Source organism: Lynx canadensis, chromosome C1, assembly GCF_007474595.2.
Source record: "Lynx canadensis isolate LIC74 chromosome C1, mLynCan4.pri.v2, whole genome shotgun sequence".
In the NCBI taxonomy this organism is placed as follows: domain Eukaryota; kingdom Metazoa; phylum Chordata; class Mammalia; order Carnivora; family Felidae; genus Lynx; species Lynx canadensis.
In genome coordinates, this window is record NC_044310.1 from 193,278,292 (window position 1) to 193,297,640 (window position 19,349).

At 41.0% G+C, this 19,349-nt stretch overlaps 1 protein-coding gene across 6 annotated transcripts in view; it reads left to right on the forward strand.

Moving 5' to 3' along the window:
- Positions 1-6,137: 6,137 nt before the first annotated feature.
- PIKFYVE (phosphoinositide kinase, FYVE-type zinc finger containing) overlaps positions 6,138-19,349 on the forward strand; it is an 81,890-nt gene continuing 68,678 nt past the window's right edge. For 4 of the 6 annotated variants that reach the window (XM_030324195.1, XM_030324199.1, XM_030324201.1 and 1 more), the window contains exons 1-6: positions 6,243-6,343; positions 9,650-9,830; positions 12,113-12,265; positions 12,528-12,563; positions 15,744-15,862; positions 16,570-16,741. In XM_030324195.1, coding sequence (XP_030180055.1) covers positions 9,659-9,830; positions 12,113-12,265; positions 12,528-12,563; positions 15,744-15,862; positions 16,570-16,741 — 652 coding nt within the window. In that variant the 5' untranslated portion in view covers positions 6,243-6,343; positions 9,650-9,658. Of the gene's footprint in view, positions 6,200-6,242; positions 6,344-9,649; positions 9,831-12,112; positions 12,266-12,527; positions 12,564-15,743; positions 15,863-16,569; positions 16,742-19,349 lie in introns of those variants that run through there. The other 2 variants (XM_030324196.1, XM_030324200.1) reach the window with 2 other exon arrangements.

The window sequence follows — 19,349 nt, forward strand, 5'->3', positions numbered from 1 at the left end:
TCCCCTCCCAGGCCCGCCCCCTCAGCCCACCCTCCCGGAGCCCCGCACCCTCCACACCGCCAATCATCGCGCGCCGATCGCTCTGGGTGGGCAGGGCCGGGTGCCGGAACTTCTGGGCGAGATCTGCTGCTGCCTTCTCTGCGCTCGCGGTGTGGGAAGGGGTCGCAGCGCCCCCTAGACTCGGCCCCGGAACCCGGCCGCGGAAGGACGTGAATGCCATTTGCAGTCCTGCGACCAGGAAGCGCCAGGGCTGTAGTCTAAGACCCACGCCGCCTAGGGCCTTGCGGAGTGAGTTTCCAGGTTCTCAGTGACTGCAAAGGAAAGACTTCCGGCGCTACTTTGGTGTGCGGTAGACCGGAACGAGCCTTTGGCAGAAGGAGGAGTGTGGGCGGGAGTAGGCAGTATGGGGTCGCTTTGGGGGCTTCTCGGAGCAACTAGAATGCAAAGAATTAAATCCACAGGTAGGCATGCCACGGTAAATTTCCGCTACTACGTCTTCAGAACTTCTGTACCTATATTTCTAATTACTGCTAAGTACATACTATCAATAAGCCCAGGTGTCATTTGCATTAGAAAATAAATATAGGAGATTATTGTCTGGATTCCAGTGAAGTTGGAATAAAGATGCGAAGCCTTAGGAAACACTGGAATAAAAAAAATCTGTCAGCTACAGGAATTATTTTTGTGTATTCCTTACTCTCGAAAACATGGGGGAGGGGCATTTTAGACAGTGATTTGTAGTGGTTGTAATGCTTGTATATTACTGCCCAGGATTCAGTGTCCCAAAACTTATTTTAAAAAATTTTCTCGGGGCGCCTGGGTGGCTCAGTCGATTTAAACAGCCCACTTTGGCTCAGGCTCGGATCATGATCTTGGGGTTGTGGTCCTTGGGTTCCAGCCCTGCGCTGGGTTGTGTGCAGACAGCTCTCTGCCCCTGCGTCGTTCTCTCTCTCTCTCAAAAATGAATAAACATTAAAAAATAAATAAATAATAAAACATGTTTTTCTCTAATATCGGATTACAATTACTCTGAAGATAAACCGGTATGAAGGTCATTACACAAGGTACATTTTGAACACTAGAGGGCACTGGTATTTTTCCCAAGAGAAAAGTAAAGGGGGGGGGGGATACATAGCATTGCATGTGCTGATTTTTTAAAAAAATATTTTATTTTCAAGTAATCTCCACACCCAAGGTGGGACTCAAACTCACAACCCCTAGATCAGGAGTCACATGCTATGCCACTGAGCCAGCCAGGTGCCCTGCACTTGATTTTTGAAGTGGATTAATGGAAAGTAGCAGTTACCTCCATTTATTCTTGTAGAAATGATTATAGAGGTATATAAGCTTGTATTTTCATCTAGAATCTGAGACCCAAAGTCACCTGAGATTGTAAACTTACTGTCATTTTATATCAGGTTCACCCTTTGCCTACTACTAAAAGTATATTCTTTCTTGTTTCAGAAAGGATTTAGGGAAGCCTTCAAAATAACACAATATAGCACGATAAAACACATTGAATATATGTGAGGAAAACGAGGAAAAGATAGAATACATATAGGAAATTATACAGAACCAAGATGAATTGAATCACAAAATGTATTCCATCAAATCCTAAACACTTCTGGAGATGGGCTGCAAATTTGGCTCTGAGCCACTGTGGGACACTTACGGATGGGAATCTCAGCATCCTAAAACAGTGTTTCCTAAGCCAATAACACAGGGACTCCTTTTTCATTGAAAATATTTTCTTGTAGATCCCTAGAATTGATTTTTTTACTGCATATATGTATATGCAAAACTAGGTATATATATGCTCCTTATGCTGATAGCTCTTATACAACTAAAAAATAAATTTATAGACAAAATGACTAGAAACAAAACTATAAGATAATACATTACCCATTGACAACATTAACTAAATGTAACACATGATGTTTGCTTACATTCTTGCTGTTTTGAATTTAGCTTGCCTATTCTGGGTGTCATGTGAGAATTCATTTAGCACACCATTTTTCTGTTTTGTTAATATTGCATGCCTTGACATCATTTGTTTTTCATTTGGCCAATGAAAAAATCTGGATATTTTAATAGGAGCTGGTCCTATTTACTGTTGTACACACAAATAGAAACATAGGCTATGAAATTTCTGTCAGTATTTGGTTATGAGACACTCATCCAGATAACAGGATTGTCAGAAATAGTCTAAGGCATTTGTGTTTTCATTTTGATGATCTAAAAAAAATGCAGTGAAACATTCTACCTTGTGGAAATTCACTTTATTGACATTTATTGGCCATGAACATTATGGGAGAAAGGACAGTAAAGGTGATTTCTGGGCATGGGGTTTGGGTGACAGGGTGCCCTTCAACAAATACAGACAGAGTCACAGATTTTCATGAGTTGAGTTTAAGATGTGTTAAATCTGAGATGCCTGTGGGACAGCCAGATAGAGATGTTATGGAGGCATTTAGCTGCATCTGCAGTTCAGGAGGGGTGTCTGGGCTAGAGAGAGAAATCTGAGACTCTTTAGCATTGTTATGGGCTAAAGTGTGTGTCCTTCTTTCCCTCAAATTCGTATGTTGTAGCACTGATCCCTAGTACCTCAGAACGTGACTGTGTTGGGAAAGAGGACCTTTAAAGAGGTAATTAAGGTTAAGTGAAGTGATGTTGGTGGACCCTAATCCAATCTGACTAGTGTTTTTTTTAAAGTTTATTTATTTTGAGGGGGGAGGGGCAGAGAGAGAGAGTGTGTATTAGAGCACTGTCAAAGAGCACTATCAATGCAGAGCCTGGCATGGAGCTTGAACCCACAAACCATGAGATCATGACCTGAGCCAAAATCAAGAGTCAGACGTCAGATGCTTCACCAACTGAGCCACCCAGGCGCCCCTGGACTAGTGTCTTTATAAGAAGAGGAAGTTGGGACACATGTGCATGCACCGAGGGATGATCATGTCAAGAGGCTGCAAGAAGGTGGCCATTTATTTGCAAACAATGACAGAGGCCTCAGGAGAAAGTAACCCTTGCAGGCACCTTGATCTTGGACTTCCAACCTCCAGAACTGTGAGAAGTAAATTTCTGTTGTTTAAGTCACCCGATCTGTGGCATTTTGGTATGGCAGCCCTAGCAAACGAACAAGCATGTGTTGATAGTTGAAGCCATAGAATTTAAGAGGTCATAAACTAGAAGTATACAGTAAGAAGAAAAGTCTACCTCAGTGAGAAGTCTGTGGAATACTCAATACCTTTAACAGCTAAGTGGAGGAAAAGTGGCCCCCAAAAGACAATGGCAAGGATTATCTAGGAGGTGGTAGAAAAATCAGCACAGACTGATGGGAAACAAAGAGAAAGTTTCTAAAAAGGAGGGGGTACTACAGAGAGGACAAGGAAGACAAAGCCTGAAATTAATTTTAGCAAGTGGGAAGACCTCACGAATGCACCTTAAGAAGCATAAATCTATCAGAATGATTCTGATAGAAGCCTTACTATAGAGGATTGAAGTTTGAAAGGGAGGTGAGGGAAGGGAGACAAAACTTTTTCAAGAATATTGATCATGAAATGAAGAATGCTCTAGAAAGTCTTGGCATAATTTTTAATGATTGCCTAATTGCCCATCATTTGACTATATTACTTTCATGTTATTTGTGTTCATTGGAAATTTGTTTCCTTTTTATTTATTACTGTTTTGAATAATTGTGAAAAACATATTTAGCTATACTTTGTACTCGACTCCGTTCCTTAGGCACGACTGATAGAATTGTAATTGTTGGATCAAGGAGTATGAACATTTTAAAGGCACTTGTTAGATCTGTCAAAGCATTTTCTAGGAGGGATATACCTATTTATGTTTTCATGTGCAGTGAATGTGAGTGCCACTTTCATTACTTCCTAGCCAGAACTGAATTTCATGATTTTTTTTAAATGTTTATTTATTTTTGAGAGAGAGAAGGAGAGGGAGCATGAGCAGGGGAGGGGCAGAGAGAGAGGGGGACACAGAATCTGAAGCAGGCTCCAGGTTCTGAACTGTCATCACAGAGCCTGACGCGGGGCTCGAACTCATGAAATGCAAGATCATGACCCGAGCTGAAGTCAGAAGCTCAACCCACTGAGCTACCCAGGTGCCCCTGAATTTCATGATTTTTAAAAATATCTTTGTGTTCCTACTAAAGAGAATCAGGGATCCTTACAGAACTAATTTTAGATCAAGGATAGTTCAAGATGAGTCTGGCATATTTTATTGGGTAAAAAAGTAAGGAAGTGCTCAAAAAGTGATGAAGGCATGTCAAATGTACACAGGAGCTGCTTGAAGGGGCTCTCACTGGGCAAATTAGGGACAACTTGACTATCAAAAAGAGTGGTGGCAGTAATGAATTATAACAGTGTAAAAAAAACACAAGTCTGTACTGATACTGTTAAAAGATAAACTGAGGCATATTAAAATTTCTAAGAGTTTATTTGAGCAGGAATGGGACATTGCCAAACGCGAAATGATCGGAAGCACTCCACCGACAGGAGCTAGGGGAAAGACTTGTAGAGGCAGAAGCAAAGCAAGAACATTATTTGACTGACCACATCTTAGGCGGTTGCATATTTAGGAAAGCCTAGGTGGCTGTTGGTGATTGGTTGTCCTTAGGTTTCAAATTCATAACTTTTGAGGCATTCTAGGCTTCGGTTTTGGTATACTTACAGAGGCTACTCAATCATTAGAACCATCTCATTCTGGGGCCTTCTAGGTTGGTTGAGCATCCCAGTCTTGATTTCTACTCAGGTCATGATCCCAGGGTCCTGGAATTGAGCCCTGAGTTCGGTTCTGCACTGGGGCCTGCTTGGGATTCTCTCTCTCACTTCATCAGCCCCTCCCCAACACATGGGCATTCTCTTTATCTCTCTAAAAAAAAAAAAGAAAAAAGTCTCAGACTAATGGCCTGATGGCCTCCTTGTTTAATGAATTGGACAATACGAATCAATATAAAAAAGAAGAAAAGGAAAAGTTATTTTCAGTACACATACAACTAATACATAATATAGGAAGGAATATAAGCATCATAATAATAGACTCAGAATCATAAATATGTGGGAGGTTTGTTAGAGGTCACACCCAATAGCTTGTGCCTTTTGACTCAGGTAGGTGAGATTCTCTGCTGAGATCAATAGTCAAGGTAATGGGGCACGAGGAACGGTGTGATGTGGAACAGTAGTGACGGAGGGGAGAGGGGGCAGACTACCCACTCTGAGAATGATTGCCGAGGGACCCAGCTGAGGATGGTGATAGGGATTTCCCTGTAGTGGTATCAGCCTTCAGGTTTTGACGCCATTCTCCATCCGCTGAGGAGGGCAACTCGAGGAAAACTGGGTAGGGATTTGCCAAAACTCTTGAGGAAAGGGCCTGGAGAATTGAATTAAAATAGCACCTCACTTTGGGTTTCATTAACTTTCTGACCTCCCTGCCAAGTCCCACGGTTGGGGTCAGCAGGTTTTGGCGTGTTGTCTTCAGCTAAGGGCACAACGCTCACAGCAGGACAAAAAGATGGATTAATGCTAGTCAGGCTGAGCAAGACCAGGCTTGGTAATTTTCTTGGCACCCAGTCTTGGCAACACACAACTTGAATGAAAACACTAGCTGTAGAGCTCCCATGACTTACTCTGGGTAAGGCGCTGTGCCAAAGGCTTTACGTGCCATGTTTTCCTTAATCTTCAAAAAAACTGTCCGTGAAGTGGGTATTGTTATCAGCCCCATTTTACAGTTAAGAGGGCAGGGGCCTAAGGAAGTTAGTAATTTGCTTAAGGTCACCTGGCCAGTTATTGACGGAGTCACTTAAGTGTGACAACAGTCGTCGCTCTCCTGAGTGTCAGTCCCTAGGAACGCTGAGCGCGGTAACATATTACGAGAGCCCATGTCATCGAACACATACGGTAACCGCGGTGGCCCAGCCAGCACCCGTCCGGTGACCCGACACGCGTGACGCTCACGCATGCAGTCGCCCTGCCTTCCTCTGGGAAGGAGGAGGCGGCCTAACCAGCCAAACTGTCGAGGACGACTCTATCTGAACTCGACTCTTTTTGCCTGGGCGTCTGATCCAAACGTGGCGCGGACGGGAAGAAGAGGGCGGAGCCGGCGGCCGGGAGAATTGCGGATTGGAGAGAAGGAGGGACAGGGGGCGGAGCCTTCGGGGGAAGGGAGAAGCCGCATCAACCATGTAAGTGGCTTTGCTTCCTGCAGCAACCGCCGGCGGCCCGAGTACCCCCGTCGCTGCGCTCCGGAGCTGGCTTTCCGCGCCTGAACGGGGTGAAGCGGCGACCGGGGTGGAGGGTGGCCGGCGGGGCCCAGGCGGGAGGCGCAGGTAAGGGAGGGGGCCTGGCGCGCGGCCGGCTGGCGCTGAGAGTGAGGAAGAAGGCCGGTTTGGGGAGCTCCGGGGCCAGAGCCGAGGGGAAGGCTGAAGTGACGGCGAGAGCTGAAGCTTCACCACCGTGGCTGGAGGCCGGACTGTGGCCGAGGCTGGGCAACGAAGGGCAGAGAACCGGTACCCGCAGCAAGCCGGCTCCCCGATTCCCCGGTTGCCCCTGGTCTGGGAGCCGGGTGCGGCTGTTCTTGAAGAGGTTTCCTTGGAAACATTTGAAGTTCTCTTGCCCCTCTCTTGTCCCACGTCTCTCAGCTTATTTCGGAGGTGCACAGTCCCGTTCCTCCTCCCTCTCTGATGGATCAGCTCCTAGTCTGTGTGTCAGAGGTGCATCCGTAGACTGAAAAAGAAAGTTCTTGAGCTGCAGAAAACGACACCAGTAGTGGGTTTTCAAATATGAACAGACCTCTTTAAAAATATTTGTTTCTTCTACTTGAGTCCATCCCATTACTACCTATGTTTCAAAATCTCTTGAGGAGGAGACTTGATTTCCCATTTAGTATTTTACCTTTGCTTATAATGTTCCCAGCAAAAGGGTGAGGATGAAATGCGATGGATGTTTTTAGAGAATTAAGATATGTCCAATATAGAGATTATTTTTAAGATATTCAAGAAATATGAGAAATGCTAGAATTCTGTGGAAAGCAAGTTATTTATGTTTATCTGAGATGTGTAGGTATGTGTTAAATTATCATTTATTGATTCAGTGCATACTCTGTTTTAAAACCAGAGGTAGTGGTTTGGTTTTGCACTCTCTTACTTCAAACTTACTTGATTCTCCTTTTCTGCCACTCCAAAACTTTCATTCTATCAGGATTCAAAAATAACCTTAGTTGTTTGTTTGTTTGTTTTGGTTGGGTTTGGGCTTTTGAGAAAGATTGGGCAGGTCTTCTGTTCTGTGGAGCAAAACAACTTTCCCTTTTTCTTTTCCTGTGGGCTCCCATTTTCTGCTTTCTGGGAAGAGTAATGTGGATCACGTTGTGGTCTTCCTTTAGTGTTTCTGTTGGCATGTTGGTCAAAAATTGAACAACAAAATCTTTGTTGATGGAAACTGACAATTCTAGTATTCAGCTGGCCTGCATTATTAGATATGTCTTGACTATTTTTAAAAACTGTATTTAGAAATTATTCAGCTGATACTTGGATTTTTTCATCCACTATATTTTGAAATTGGCTAGTGGATCTGGCCTGTGTTCTACATGTAATACCTGATTAGCCTTCACATTGGCTTCATCACTGAGATAGTGTGTGGTGGGGTAGCCTTGAAATAAGAGGCAAAGTACTGGCATTTGGAAGGCCAGGTTAATATTTCTAATTGCCTGTCAGCAAGGAGGCCTAGTTTATATCCCAGACAGTAATTAAGCTGCCAGAGAATAAGAGTTGTAAGGCAGTTTTTTCAAGATCCTGGTGTCATTATGAAATTGTTAAGATTAGCTATGTGATTGTGTTTATGTTTCAGAGACTGCACTTGCTGAGCGTTTTCATGGTAATTTTTATGCTCACATCTCCAAAGCTTATTAATAGTTTTGTATATGGGTGACCCTCAGTAGTAACGCTGAGATTCTTCATGCAGATTGCTAACTCTGCTTCAGATGCTACTTATGTCACAGTAGAATGTGGACTGTTTTTCCAAGCCTGAGGGTGGTTGTTGCAATCACACAATCCTTTGTCTTTAGTACTCTTTTTTCTTCCCCTTTTTCCCCCTTCCCCCCCCCCCCCATTTTGAGTTGACACGAATTCGTTTAGCAGCTTGCTTCAGAATCTTTTATGCTGGAATATGGATTGTCATGATGATTTAGAATTGTTGACTATTCTCCCCAATAGAAGGTGGTATTAGAGACCCTTTCTGTCTCCCTCCATCTCCCTCACTCCCTCCCACCCTCTCCTCCTTTCTCCCTCCTTCCTCTCTCTTCTCCATCTCTCTCCTTCCTCCTTTTCCTCAACACTCCTTCCTCTTTTTCTTCCTCCTCTACTCCCCCCCCATACCAATAAACATTTATTGCCAAATCATGTTCAAGTCCATGGTTTCATTTCTGCTTTAATCAATTAAATTATTAATCAGGAATTTAGATAGGCTGGAATTGAAGTCTGTGAAGAGCTACAATAATAACTTCGATCTAAAGAGGAATTCTGGGATAAAACTTGGGGTGTAATTACAGTTCTACCACTGACTGACTAGTTGTGTGACCCTCAAGAAAGTCACTTTAGGTTCAGTGTGCACTGGTTGTCTCAAAGGCAAAGTGTAGTAAGGCCAGCTCTGTGCGCTTTCCAGGATTTTTGTAAAATTAAAACAAGGTGGTAGATATGATTTTGAAACTGAAAAGCGTTTTGTGGGAGTGTGATGTCCTTTGTAAGATATAAGGTAGATGACAAAAATCAAAAGTCATCTGTAGTACTTTAATGACTACAGTTATGCGTAGTTCATGGTTGTCATTAATTTGAAGTGTTAATATGGCAGAAAAGAGACATCAGTGTTTTTCTCTACCCTCCATCTGGTGATGTGCTTACCTTTACTACTTTGGTTGAACTATCATTTTTGGTTATTTAAAAAAAAAAGCTCTTTAAGATCTTCATTTTAATGTCTATATGAGGTTATGCTTAAAAGGAGAAAAACCAGATTCACGTGCCTAGGAGGAGAGATGACAGGAACAGCTTGTTGATTTGAATAGTTCTTGAGGAGATGAGGCACAGTTTGAAGAAATCTTTGAGGTTGTACAGAAGTGTCATTAAGGGATGACTGTTTCATTTTCTTTTCTTGGAAATATTTATGTTTTATATTTTTAAAAGAAAAATTGAAATAAATTAAAAATTTTTTGAGGAATTAATATGGTTGTATAAAACCAGTTTTCCTTATAACTTTAAACAGCTGTTGAGTTATCTCTTTTTCCAAAAAAATGTTAAAATGGAAAAGATATAAATTATGTGAAAATGCTTTTTATTTCTTTTTTCCTACTTACATTTGTACCTTACCTCCAAATTACTAATAATTTTTATATTTTCTGTAGATTAAATAGCAATGTTGAAAATTAGATTGGCTGTCTAATCGTAGTTTCAGTTGTCTGACACCCTTCCTTATGATCTAGACTGCAGTGTTTTTAAGCCTTAATTTGCAATATATACTAAACTAGATTTATTTATTCTTTGGTTTCGGAGATCAGAGTTTTCAGAGTCAGATTTCCAGATATTTAGGTATGCTGTTTGGAATCAAATTTTGGTCTTCCTTAGGAACTCCTATCTTTTGTTTTTTAGACTCATGAAATGGCCACAGATGATAAGACTTCCCCAACATTGGACTCTGCTAATGATTTGCCTCGATCTCCTACTAGTCCTTCTCATCTCACACACTTTAAACCTTTGACTCCTGACCAGGACGAACCTCCTTTTAAATCAGCATATAGTTCTTTTGTAAATCTCTTTCGATTTAACAAAGGTAAGACTTGTTCTTATGGATCAGAGAACCTGTAATTTTGATTTTCTAAAATTCTCTTGTTCAGCTCAGCTTTCATGCTGTGTCTTTGCAAGAATGTGAAATATCAACAAGGAGATAGCTTTAATAATCGGTCACTGGGGTTTGCTGCTCAAGAGAAGAAAGCTAGAATTTTCCCTGTAATCTTACTAGTTATTGGTAACTGAAGATCTGAATTGAAAAATAATGTTAAAAGGAGATCCCTCTTTGAAGGTAGCATTTTTTTTTTCCTTTCTTAATATGTTTCAACTTTCTTAAGTTCACAGAATGGACTTTGTTTTTATGGGGGTAAATAGCCAAAAGATTTTAATTAAAGCCATAAAACTAGAAGACTCAGCACCTGGGAGGAAAGATTCCTATTTTTCCAAAATTGAAACTGTCAGCAGGCTTTTTGACTTAAACCTGTTAGATTAAGATGTAAGTGTAATAATATCAAGTGAAAAGATACTTTTTACCTATTTATATAAGGAAATTTAACATCATGCAGGACTTTTATTTAATCAACAGTCTATTCCAAACAAATGCATTGCTCTCAAAACTTCCATTCCAGGATCAGGTCCGGGATTACATACTGCATATAGTTTTCATCTATCTTTTGTCTCCTATTCTCTGTCTTGTGAGATGGACATTTTTGTAGAGAACACACCAAATATTTTACAAAATGTTCCTTAATTGGGATCTTGCTTATTTTTATTTCTTTAATTAAAGTATAGCTGATGCCTAATGTTACATTAGTCTCAGGTGTACAACATAGTGATTTTGACAAGTCTATACATTATGCCCCACTCCCCCAAGTGTAGCTGTCATCTGTCACCATACAGCTTTACTGCAGTACCATTGACTATATTCCCTATGCTGTATCTTTTATATCCATGACTTGTTCATTCCATAACTAGAAGGGAAAAAGTACTTTTTAAGTGAGCTCTTTTGAAGTAAGGTATTTTTTACCTGGAAGAAAAATTTTAAAAAATAGGGGCGCCTTGGGTGGCTCATTCAGTTAAACATCTGACTCTTGACTTTAGCCTAAGTCATGATCTCACGGTTCCTGAGTTGGAGCCCTGTGTTGGGCTCCGCACTGACAGCATGGAGTCTGCTTGGGATTCTTGCTTTCTCTGCTGGTGTTTTCTTTCTCTCTCTGTCACTCAAAATAAGTAAATAAACATTTAAAAAAAATTTAAAAAAATATGGCCTATTATCTCTGCTTTATATTTGGCTGTATTATTTGAAATGCATTAGAAAGTAATCCCTCTTGTAAGGAACTTGAGGGTTAATAGTTTAATTAGTTCAGAAGAAATTTTAATAGTATCAACAGACTTTTTTTTTTTAAGTTTGTTTATTTATTCATTCATTCAGAGAGCAGGGGAGGGGCAGAGGAGAGAAGGAGAACGAGAATCCCAGCAGGCTCAGCACTGTCAGCACAGAGCCTGACAGGGGGCTTGATCCCATGAACTCGTGAGATCATGACCTGAGCCAAAACCAAGAGTTGGAACTGACTGAGCCAACCCAGGTGCTCCAGTATTAACTGACTTTTATTAGTAGTCAATTTAAAGTTCTATGAAATCTCCTCCTGTTAGTCCATTTTTAAGGTAATGACTTTTTAGAAAAATTTTATTGTTTGCTTTTAGATTTACAGAAAAATTGGGAAGATGGTACCGGATTCTCATATACCCCCACACCCAGTTTTCCCTGTTATTAACATCTCACGTTAGTATAGTGCACTTATTACAATTAATGAACCATTATTGACACAGTATTATAAACTAAAGTATGTGTTGTATTCATTCTTCAGTTTCTACCTAAAGTCCTTTTTCTGTTCCAGGATCTCATGTGGGATTACACATTATATTTAGTCATCATAAGACAATAATCTTTTTGTTTATTCAGCAAATGTTTATTGAGTACCTATTATCCACTATTGCACTGTTTTAATAGTGCATGGGATCTATCCCATAAACAAAGCAGATAAAAAAAATTTTTGCCTTTGTGTGAAGCTTACATTCTATTTCCTTTAATGTGCTCAAGGTATTTCTAATGAAAAAGTGAAACAAACTGAAGATCACATGCCAAGGAAGAAATATTGGCCCATAATTTTGCCACTTTCTTGAATATCTTTTTTTTAAGCTAATTTTTAGTTATGCATATATTACATATATACATTATCTTCAGAACAGTTTTATCTATTCCTTCTCTTTGCTGAACTCTGAGTCTTAGTTTTGCAAATAATGCCAAGCTTTCCTTTGCTACAGAGAGAGTGGAAGGGGGCCAGGGAGAGCAGCCATCTCTAAGTGGAAGTTGGACCAGCCCTCAGCTCCCTTCAAGAACACAGTCTGTGAGGTCACCTACACCTTATAAAAAACAGCTTAATGAGGAACTCCAGCGGCGATCTTCAGCAGTATTAGGTGAGACAGTGTTCTTATTTCATTCATTTCTGTGTGTTAGATTTTTCCAGACATTGTGTTTCCCAGGTTATTTAGTGACTTAACTTTTCTGCTGTTTGGAATAGTCAGGTGCTCTTCAGAATTCATGAAACTGTTACCTAGATAGTGAAAGAATTTGTTGATACCTAAAAAAAAAATTCTTAAGCATTTTGTTAAATTTTAACTTAGGCCAAGCACAGATATCTTGACTGTTTTTTTGATTACTTACTTGCTTGGGTTTCAGAAGAGAACAGTTTGCAACATCCCCAGGAGAATACAGGTTAGTTTCAACTTTGTGAATTAATTCTGCATCTGTTCTTGGGATGGCTAGTGTAATGTGGTGTGCATGCCTCTGGCTGCAGAACTCTCAACTCCGTTAGTGGGCTGCCCCTTGCTCTTGTCCTTCTGTCCTTGTTGGGATGCGGACTGTCATTGTGGCTGGATAAGCTGAGCTCTTGCCTGTTTGTTCTCTGTCCTGGTCTACTGTAGTCATCTCCTTCATTTTCATGCTTTTCTGATGAGTATAGGCTGGGGATCAGTGTCTGAATGAGAGACTAGACAAAGTCAGTTCTATGTTAGATTCTATGTTAGAGTTCTATGTTAGTCAGTTTCTGTTAGATTATTAAACTCAGCCCAGTGGCTTGCCCAGCTCAAGGGGGCAAAAGAAAGGCAGTGAGAGGTGACATAATAGAGGGGGCAGCATTGGAAGTCAAGTGTCCCTGAACACCAGATCTTGTCTTGTCTGGCCAGTCTTCCCCGTGAGATCCTCCAGTGAAAAGTGGGCAGGCACAGGTAATGGTGGTTGGCGAGAGAGCTCTTCTAGCTAGTTCAGACTCAGTTTACGACCTCCTAAGGACTGGGAGTGGGGCGGGCTGCATCACCACTGCAGGTTTCCCAGAGCAGTGAGCCTCTGCCTGGGTTACATCAGCCATTTGGAAGGAAGAATCAGAAGGTGGGAAGTGGGGGAGAGAGAAAGGAGGCCATCCTGACTTTAACCTTTAAGCTCAGTAAGCTCCTTTGCTTTTGAACCTGACCTCTGGCAACACTACTGTTTTTGTGGAGGGGTCTGACTAAATCCTATGCTGAATTAAGCATAGAATTTCTTTATTTGTCAAATTGAGGAGTTGGGCTAGAATCTAATCTCTTAGGGGTTACAAACTGACAGCCTACCACACCTTGTCGTGGTGTTTTGATGAACTTGAATTTAAATATCACAGGGTGGAGCTTGTAATGTCTAGTTTGCTGCAATCCCCACTACTCCTTACTTTCTTTCAACTCCGTTTGATTCTTTGATTCTGCCTTAGCTGCTAGAAGCATTTAAGCTTCAGAAGCCTGAGACTGACCGATCAAGTTCATTTTTCTTTCTTTCGCTCTTTTTTTAAAATGTTTGCTTATTTTTGAGAGAGAGAGAGAGAGGGAGAAAACGAACATGAGCGGGGAGGGGCAGAGAGAGTGGGGGCCAGACGATCTGAAGCGGGATCTGCACTGATAGCAGAGAGCCCCATGTGGGGCTTGGACTCACGAACTGTGAGATCATGCCCTGATTTGAAGTTGGACACTTCACCAACTGAGCCACCCAGGTGCCCTCAAGTTCCTTTTTCTAACAAAAGGCTGCAATTCCACAATTTACTTGCTATGTGACTTTAGGAAAGTCATTTAATTATGCAGTATCCATTTTACAGGAGAAACAACTAAGGTTATTTAGGGCAGAGTGCTAGACCAGATTTCCTCTCAGATCTCTGTCACCTCCATCAGATACCTGTGATTCTGTTGGTTCCAGGAACAGTGCCGCTCTTCCTTCTCCAGTGAATGATGCTATTAGTACTCTCTTATACCTCTAAGCAGCTAGAAGGGGCTTCATGATTATTTGTTGTCCCTGCATGGGAGCACAGCTATTGGAATTCTAACAGCTTCGTCTGCCTCTTTTTTCAACTCAAATTACGGAGAGTTGCTTTTTATTATATTGTGATATTCAAAATTTTGGTCATTCTAATACTTGTGCCTTTTATTCTAGTAACAACACATCTGAGTTATCTGCTGAAATTAGGGTAATACTATTTATAGAAAGGTAAAGTTTTTAAGTTTTCTAACAGGTACAGTTTCAATAATCACTTCTGTGATTCAGTTGTCTTTGGAGTTCTTTGTCAGTTTAGAGGCCAACCTCTCATTTCTTGGTAATCCTTTCTGTCCCATCCAGCCCAGACAAAGAACAGCTAAGGCAACTAGCAAATAAGTGAGTTTGAGAAGATTTAAGGTGGTGTATTTTCCATCCTGATCTGCCATAGGTTATTAGGTTAATGAGTTTAAGCTAACAGAGATGTCAGCCTTTTTGTCAAGCCACCTTCGCTTGACTTAGGTTTTGTAACTGCCAGAGCCAGGAATAGGTGGTAGCTTCAGTGGTAATCTGGCTGCAAAATGAAATAACATGACAGCTTTGGTGGGCACACCCGTTTTGGCTACAAAACTGAATTTGGGTTTGTTTTACTGTTGATAGGACTGGCATAAGTATTGCTATTTAAAGTGTAAGTGATCCCTTCCAGTTGGAGATGCAGGGTTAAGGAGGTGGCAGGAAAGGGTAGGATTGGAGTTCTAGCAATTCTTTGGCATTTTTATCTGTTTAGACTTGATAGAGGGACTTTTGTGGGTAAGTTACCACCCTGGATGTTCTGAACTCTGTCAGAGTCTTTGGGGGCTGGGTTATTAAACTTTCTGATCATCTGCTCAATGAGGCTTAGGTGGTTTGTGTGTAGACTGAACTGGACTGTTGCTTACTGTTTGACTATAGAGGCTAAGCTAGGTTAACTCACAGAGATTGCCTTTTCTTCTGCTAAATTTCTAGCCGGTATTGATTATGGCTTGGGACCAAAGAGCCCAATAAATCATTAATGGATTTTGGGGCCATTTAAGCAGTACATCTGGCAGAGGCCTCAAAACTCTCAGTGGTCTTATTAGACAGTGCTTGTATTAGGTAGCCCTTACTTGCCTGTGAAGCAATGTTTTACATGGTAGTAAGAAATACTTCCAACAGCCTCTTACCTTTATAAAGACTAGTTTTTTTTGTTTTTTTTTTTAATGTTTGTTTATTTTTGAGAGAGAGGGAGACAGAGCACGAGCGGGGAAGGGGCAGAGGGAGAGGGAGACACAGAATCAAAAGCTGGCTCCAGGCTCTGAGCTGTCAGCACAGAGCCCGACATGGGGCTTGAACTCATGTACCGTGAGATCATGACCTGAGCCGAAGTTGGATGCTTAACCGACTGAGCCACCTAGGCACCCCCTATAAAGATTAGTTTTAACTCTCAATCCATATCACTGGCTGGGAGAACATAAATTTATGTTAACAGTAAAAGGCACTATACATCACATATATATCTTCATATATGCCTTGTTTTTGCATAGACAGTAAGGACTAATAACAAGGTTGCTTTTTTTTTTTTTTTTTTTTTTGGTAAATCTGACTCAGACACAAGAAGGAAAGCAGAGCCTGCCTTTGGAGGTCATGACCCTCGTACAGCTGTTCAGCTTCGAAGCCTCAGCACAGTATTAAAACGCCTCAAGGAAATCATGGAGGGGAAAAGCCAGGTACTTGAGAAGATCGTTTATCAAATATTTCTATGGGCCTCATGCCATACTCACTAAAACTGGCATAATGCCTCCTGAAAGAATGTCCAGTTAGTACTTCCTTCAGCTATGAATATGTATTTTTACGTGTAAATTCTTAATTTTATAAATTTTTTTCTCCTTTATGGTTAGTGCTTTTTGTTTTAAGTTAGTGCTTTTCTGTTTAAGAGGTATTTATTTAGCCCACCATCAGCGAATAGTCTTCCATAGTTTCTTCAAGAAACTTCATTATTCATGTGAAGTTTTGGGGTCAAGCTTTATTTTTTTCTCATGGATGTCTAGATGGACCCAGCACCAATTTTGGTTTTGAAAGACCATTCTTCACTGATGGCATTATAAATCTTGTCACGAGTCCACATAACATGTGTGCGGGTGTACCAGGGCTCTCTTTTCTGTTGTATAGCTCCCGTTTTTTTCTATCCTTGAACTGATTTTCTGTCTAAAATTACCATAGTTTCAGAATAAATTTTGATGGCTGGTAATGTAAGTCCTTCAACTTTGTTTTTGTTTCAGATTGCCTTGGTCATTTTGGCCATTTCCATTCCCACATGAATTCTTGAAATGGTTTGTCAGTTTCTGCAAAAGAAACCTCGTAGGGTATTGATTAGCACTATATTTGTCATTGCATCTTTTCATATTTCCGATTTCGCATATTTTTATTGTTATAGGATAGCGACCTGAAGCAATACTGGATGCCAGACAGCCAATGTAAAGAGTGCTACGACTGTAGTGAGAAATTTACAACCTTTAGGCGCAGACACCATTGCCGCTTGTGTGGGCAGATTTTTTGCAGTCGTTGCTGTAATCAAGAAATCCCTGGAAAATTTATGGGCTATACGGGTAAATGCATTTCATTGAAAGTTTTACAGTTTTTAAAGATCCTAACTGTAAGTCGTTATAATACAGGACCAATGTGAAGCCAGTTTTTATTTTGGAGCTTCATGTGTGAGACATGGGGGACACAAGTGAGGGAGATACAGCTTTGTTTTAAAGGACTTTACAGTCAAATAATAAAGTAGGTGGACATGTTCATAAATAACTAGGGTAAAAGATAGTGTGCCATAGGTGCTAGCAAAGACCATAGGAGTGTTAATATTTGTTAGACAAGATGGTTAGGGGACATTACTAATGTATATTACCACGAGAGTTTTCATTTTACAAAGTGCAGATCTTCCTTGAGTTGTATGATACTGTGCTTTAGAAAATTGCATCTTACTCATGTTCTTTCATGAGTTGTAGCAATATGGAGATTTAAAATTATATGTTGAAGCAGAAAAAAATAATGATGTGTGGATTTATATAGTGATTTGGGAGTGCAAGGTGGACAGAAGTTTCCAAAAAGAGAAACCCTCTCGGCGTCTCAAATTATTTTTGTTACCACGCAGATCTTCCTCTTAGCTTTACTCATTTTTTTTCCCATCACTAAACTGCTACAGATTTCAGAGTTCAGTTGTCTCTCATCAGGATTATGGCTATAGCCTTTAAAAGATTTTTTTTTACCTTTAGTTTTTTGCTTTGTCTAATTCCTTTTCCACATTCTGGTCATTATTCTTTGTTAAATGCTAATTTGATCATGTCAGGATATTCCCCTGCCTGAAACCCTTTCAGAGCGACCATTACCCTTAGGATAAAATCCAGTCTTGTTAATATGGTTGGTGTGTCAGTTTCCCAGGGCTGCCATAACAAAATACCACAAACTGAGTAGCTTACAACAACAGAAATTTACTTTCTCACAGTTCTGGAGGCCAGAACTACCATAATGGTTCTCACTCCACAGGTCAGGGAACTAATGTAGAGATTCTGCCATTTGCTGAGTATGTTTATTCCAACTATATATTTGAGAACTGAGGAATAATGACAGAATAACCACTGAACCCACTAGAAGATGGATCTCAGCTAAAATGCTGTTGATCATCTGACCTCTGTAAGCTCCTACTCTGACTGGCAGACTACAGTAAAATGTTGGGTCCCTTGGAATTAGTGTCACTTAAGAGCCAAAGTCCAGTAACTTCCCCAAAGTTTGACTGTTAACCTTTTTCTCAATGCACAGTCACCCTGATAAAAGGCTGTAGGTCCCTTTGGGGAAGGCTGTATACATTTTTGGCAGTGTAGCGGAGTTCTTCCTCAAGGGGACCCAGCCTTCCTGCTTCATTCATGGAATTCTAGGTCTATAAATGGCTCAAGTCTGAGAATTGAGGGGCCATGACTGTTTTTGATTTAAGTTAGACTACTGTCCACTTGATCTAGAGTTCTTCTACAAATCAAGTAAGAATTTAGTGGACTGCCCATTGAATTCGCTTCTAGGAACACCATGATCAATGCCACAGGTCACTATAAGTCAGACTATTCTGATTGCTGCTTTGACTCTACTGTCTATTGTGGTATGCATGTCCACCTTGTCATTGGCGATGAAGTGCCATCACTTGGCCCCCGCCACCCTGGGATCTAATGGTCTCCGTTGCATTTAGGTTTTCCAATTCAGTGGCGGCAGTTTTCCCACTGTAATTTCTGACCTACAGAGAACAGTGACCACAGAGCTCTACAGGGATGCTGGGGCTCCCCTCACAAATTTATTTCTCATGGTCATGAAAGGCATAGGCTCCAGATCCTCCTGGGTGAGTGAGCAGGTCTTGCTCACTCTTGACATCATAATCCTCTCTTGACATTATAATCTTCCTATTTCTTTGCATCCCTTCCTTCATTGTATACCAGGGCAGTTCTGGCCTTTCAGCTTCTTTTAGTATAGGCTGCTTTTGGTCCATGTTTCAGCCAGGCAACCAACCAACCAACCAACCAACCAGACTCTTAGAGCCCTTTTTTTACCCCTCAAGCTATGATATTCCATCCAGAATCTTTGCTTAGTGGGCTCATATCAAAAATCAGCTTGGTCCTACTTTATGTTCTTTCCACTATTCTATATCTTTGATGTGTGCTTCCACACGTATTCCCTGAGTTTCTGTCCCTGTAAGTTTGAAAAATCATGTAGTTCTTTTGGAGTGTAGTGCACCTTCTCATGGGTCACACTATACCTTACCTTTCGGGGCTTGTGGGGACTTGAGTCATGTTATAACTCTAGAAGCAAAGAGGGTAGTGGGAGTGGGTCCTGAGGAGAATAAGCAGTATTTGGTAAGGTAGCAAACTCAGGCCATTTTGGATTTCTCAGGCAAAGCAGGGTTAATCTCTGACAGGGTGCGAAGGCTAAGAAAGGCAAAGAAGACTCAGCAGAATTTGGGGGTTTAGTGTCCCCCGCTTCATCAGGATCTTTTCATATATCCCCATTCTACTTTTCAGGATTCCATTCCTTCCTAATCAGTGCCCTTATTTTAGTAGCAGTCATACTACAAGATTAATAATTCAGTGTGCGTTGTAATTTAGCCACTTGCAGGATGAAACTCTTAGTTTGATTTTCAGCTCTTTTGCTATAGGAGATAGTGGTTTCTTTCAGGGA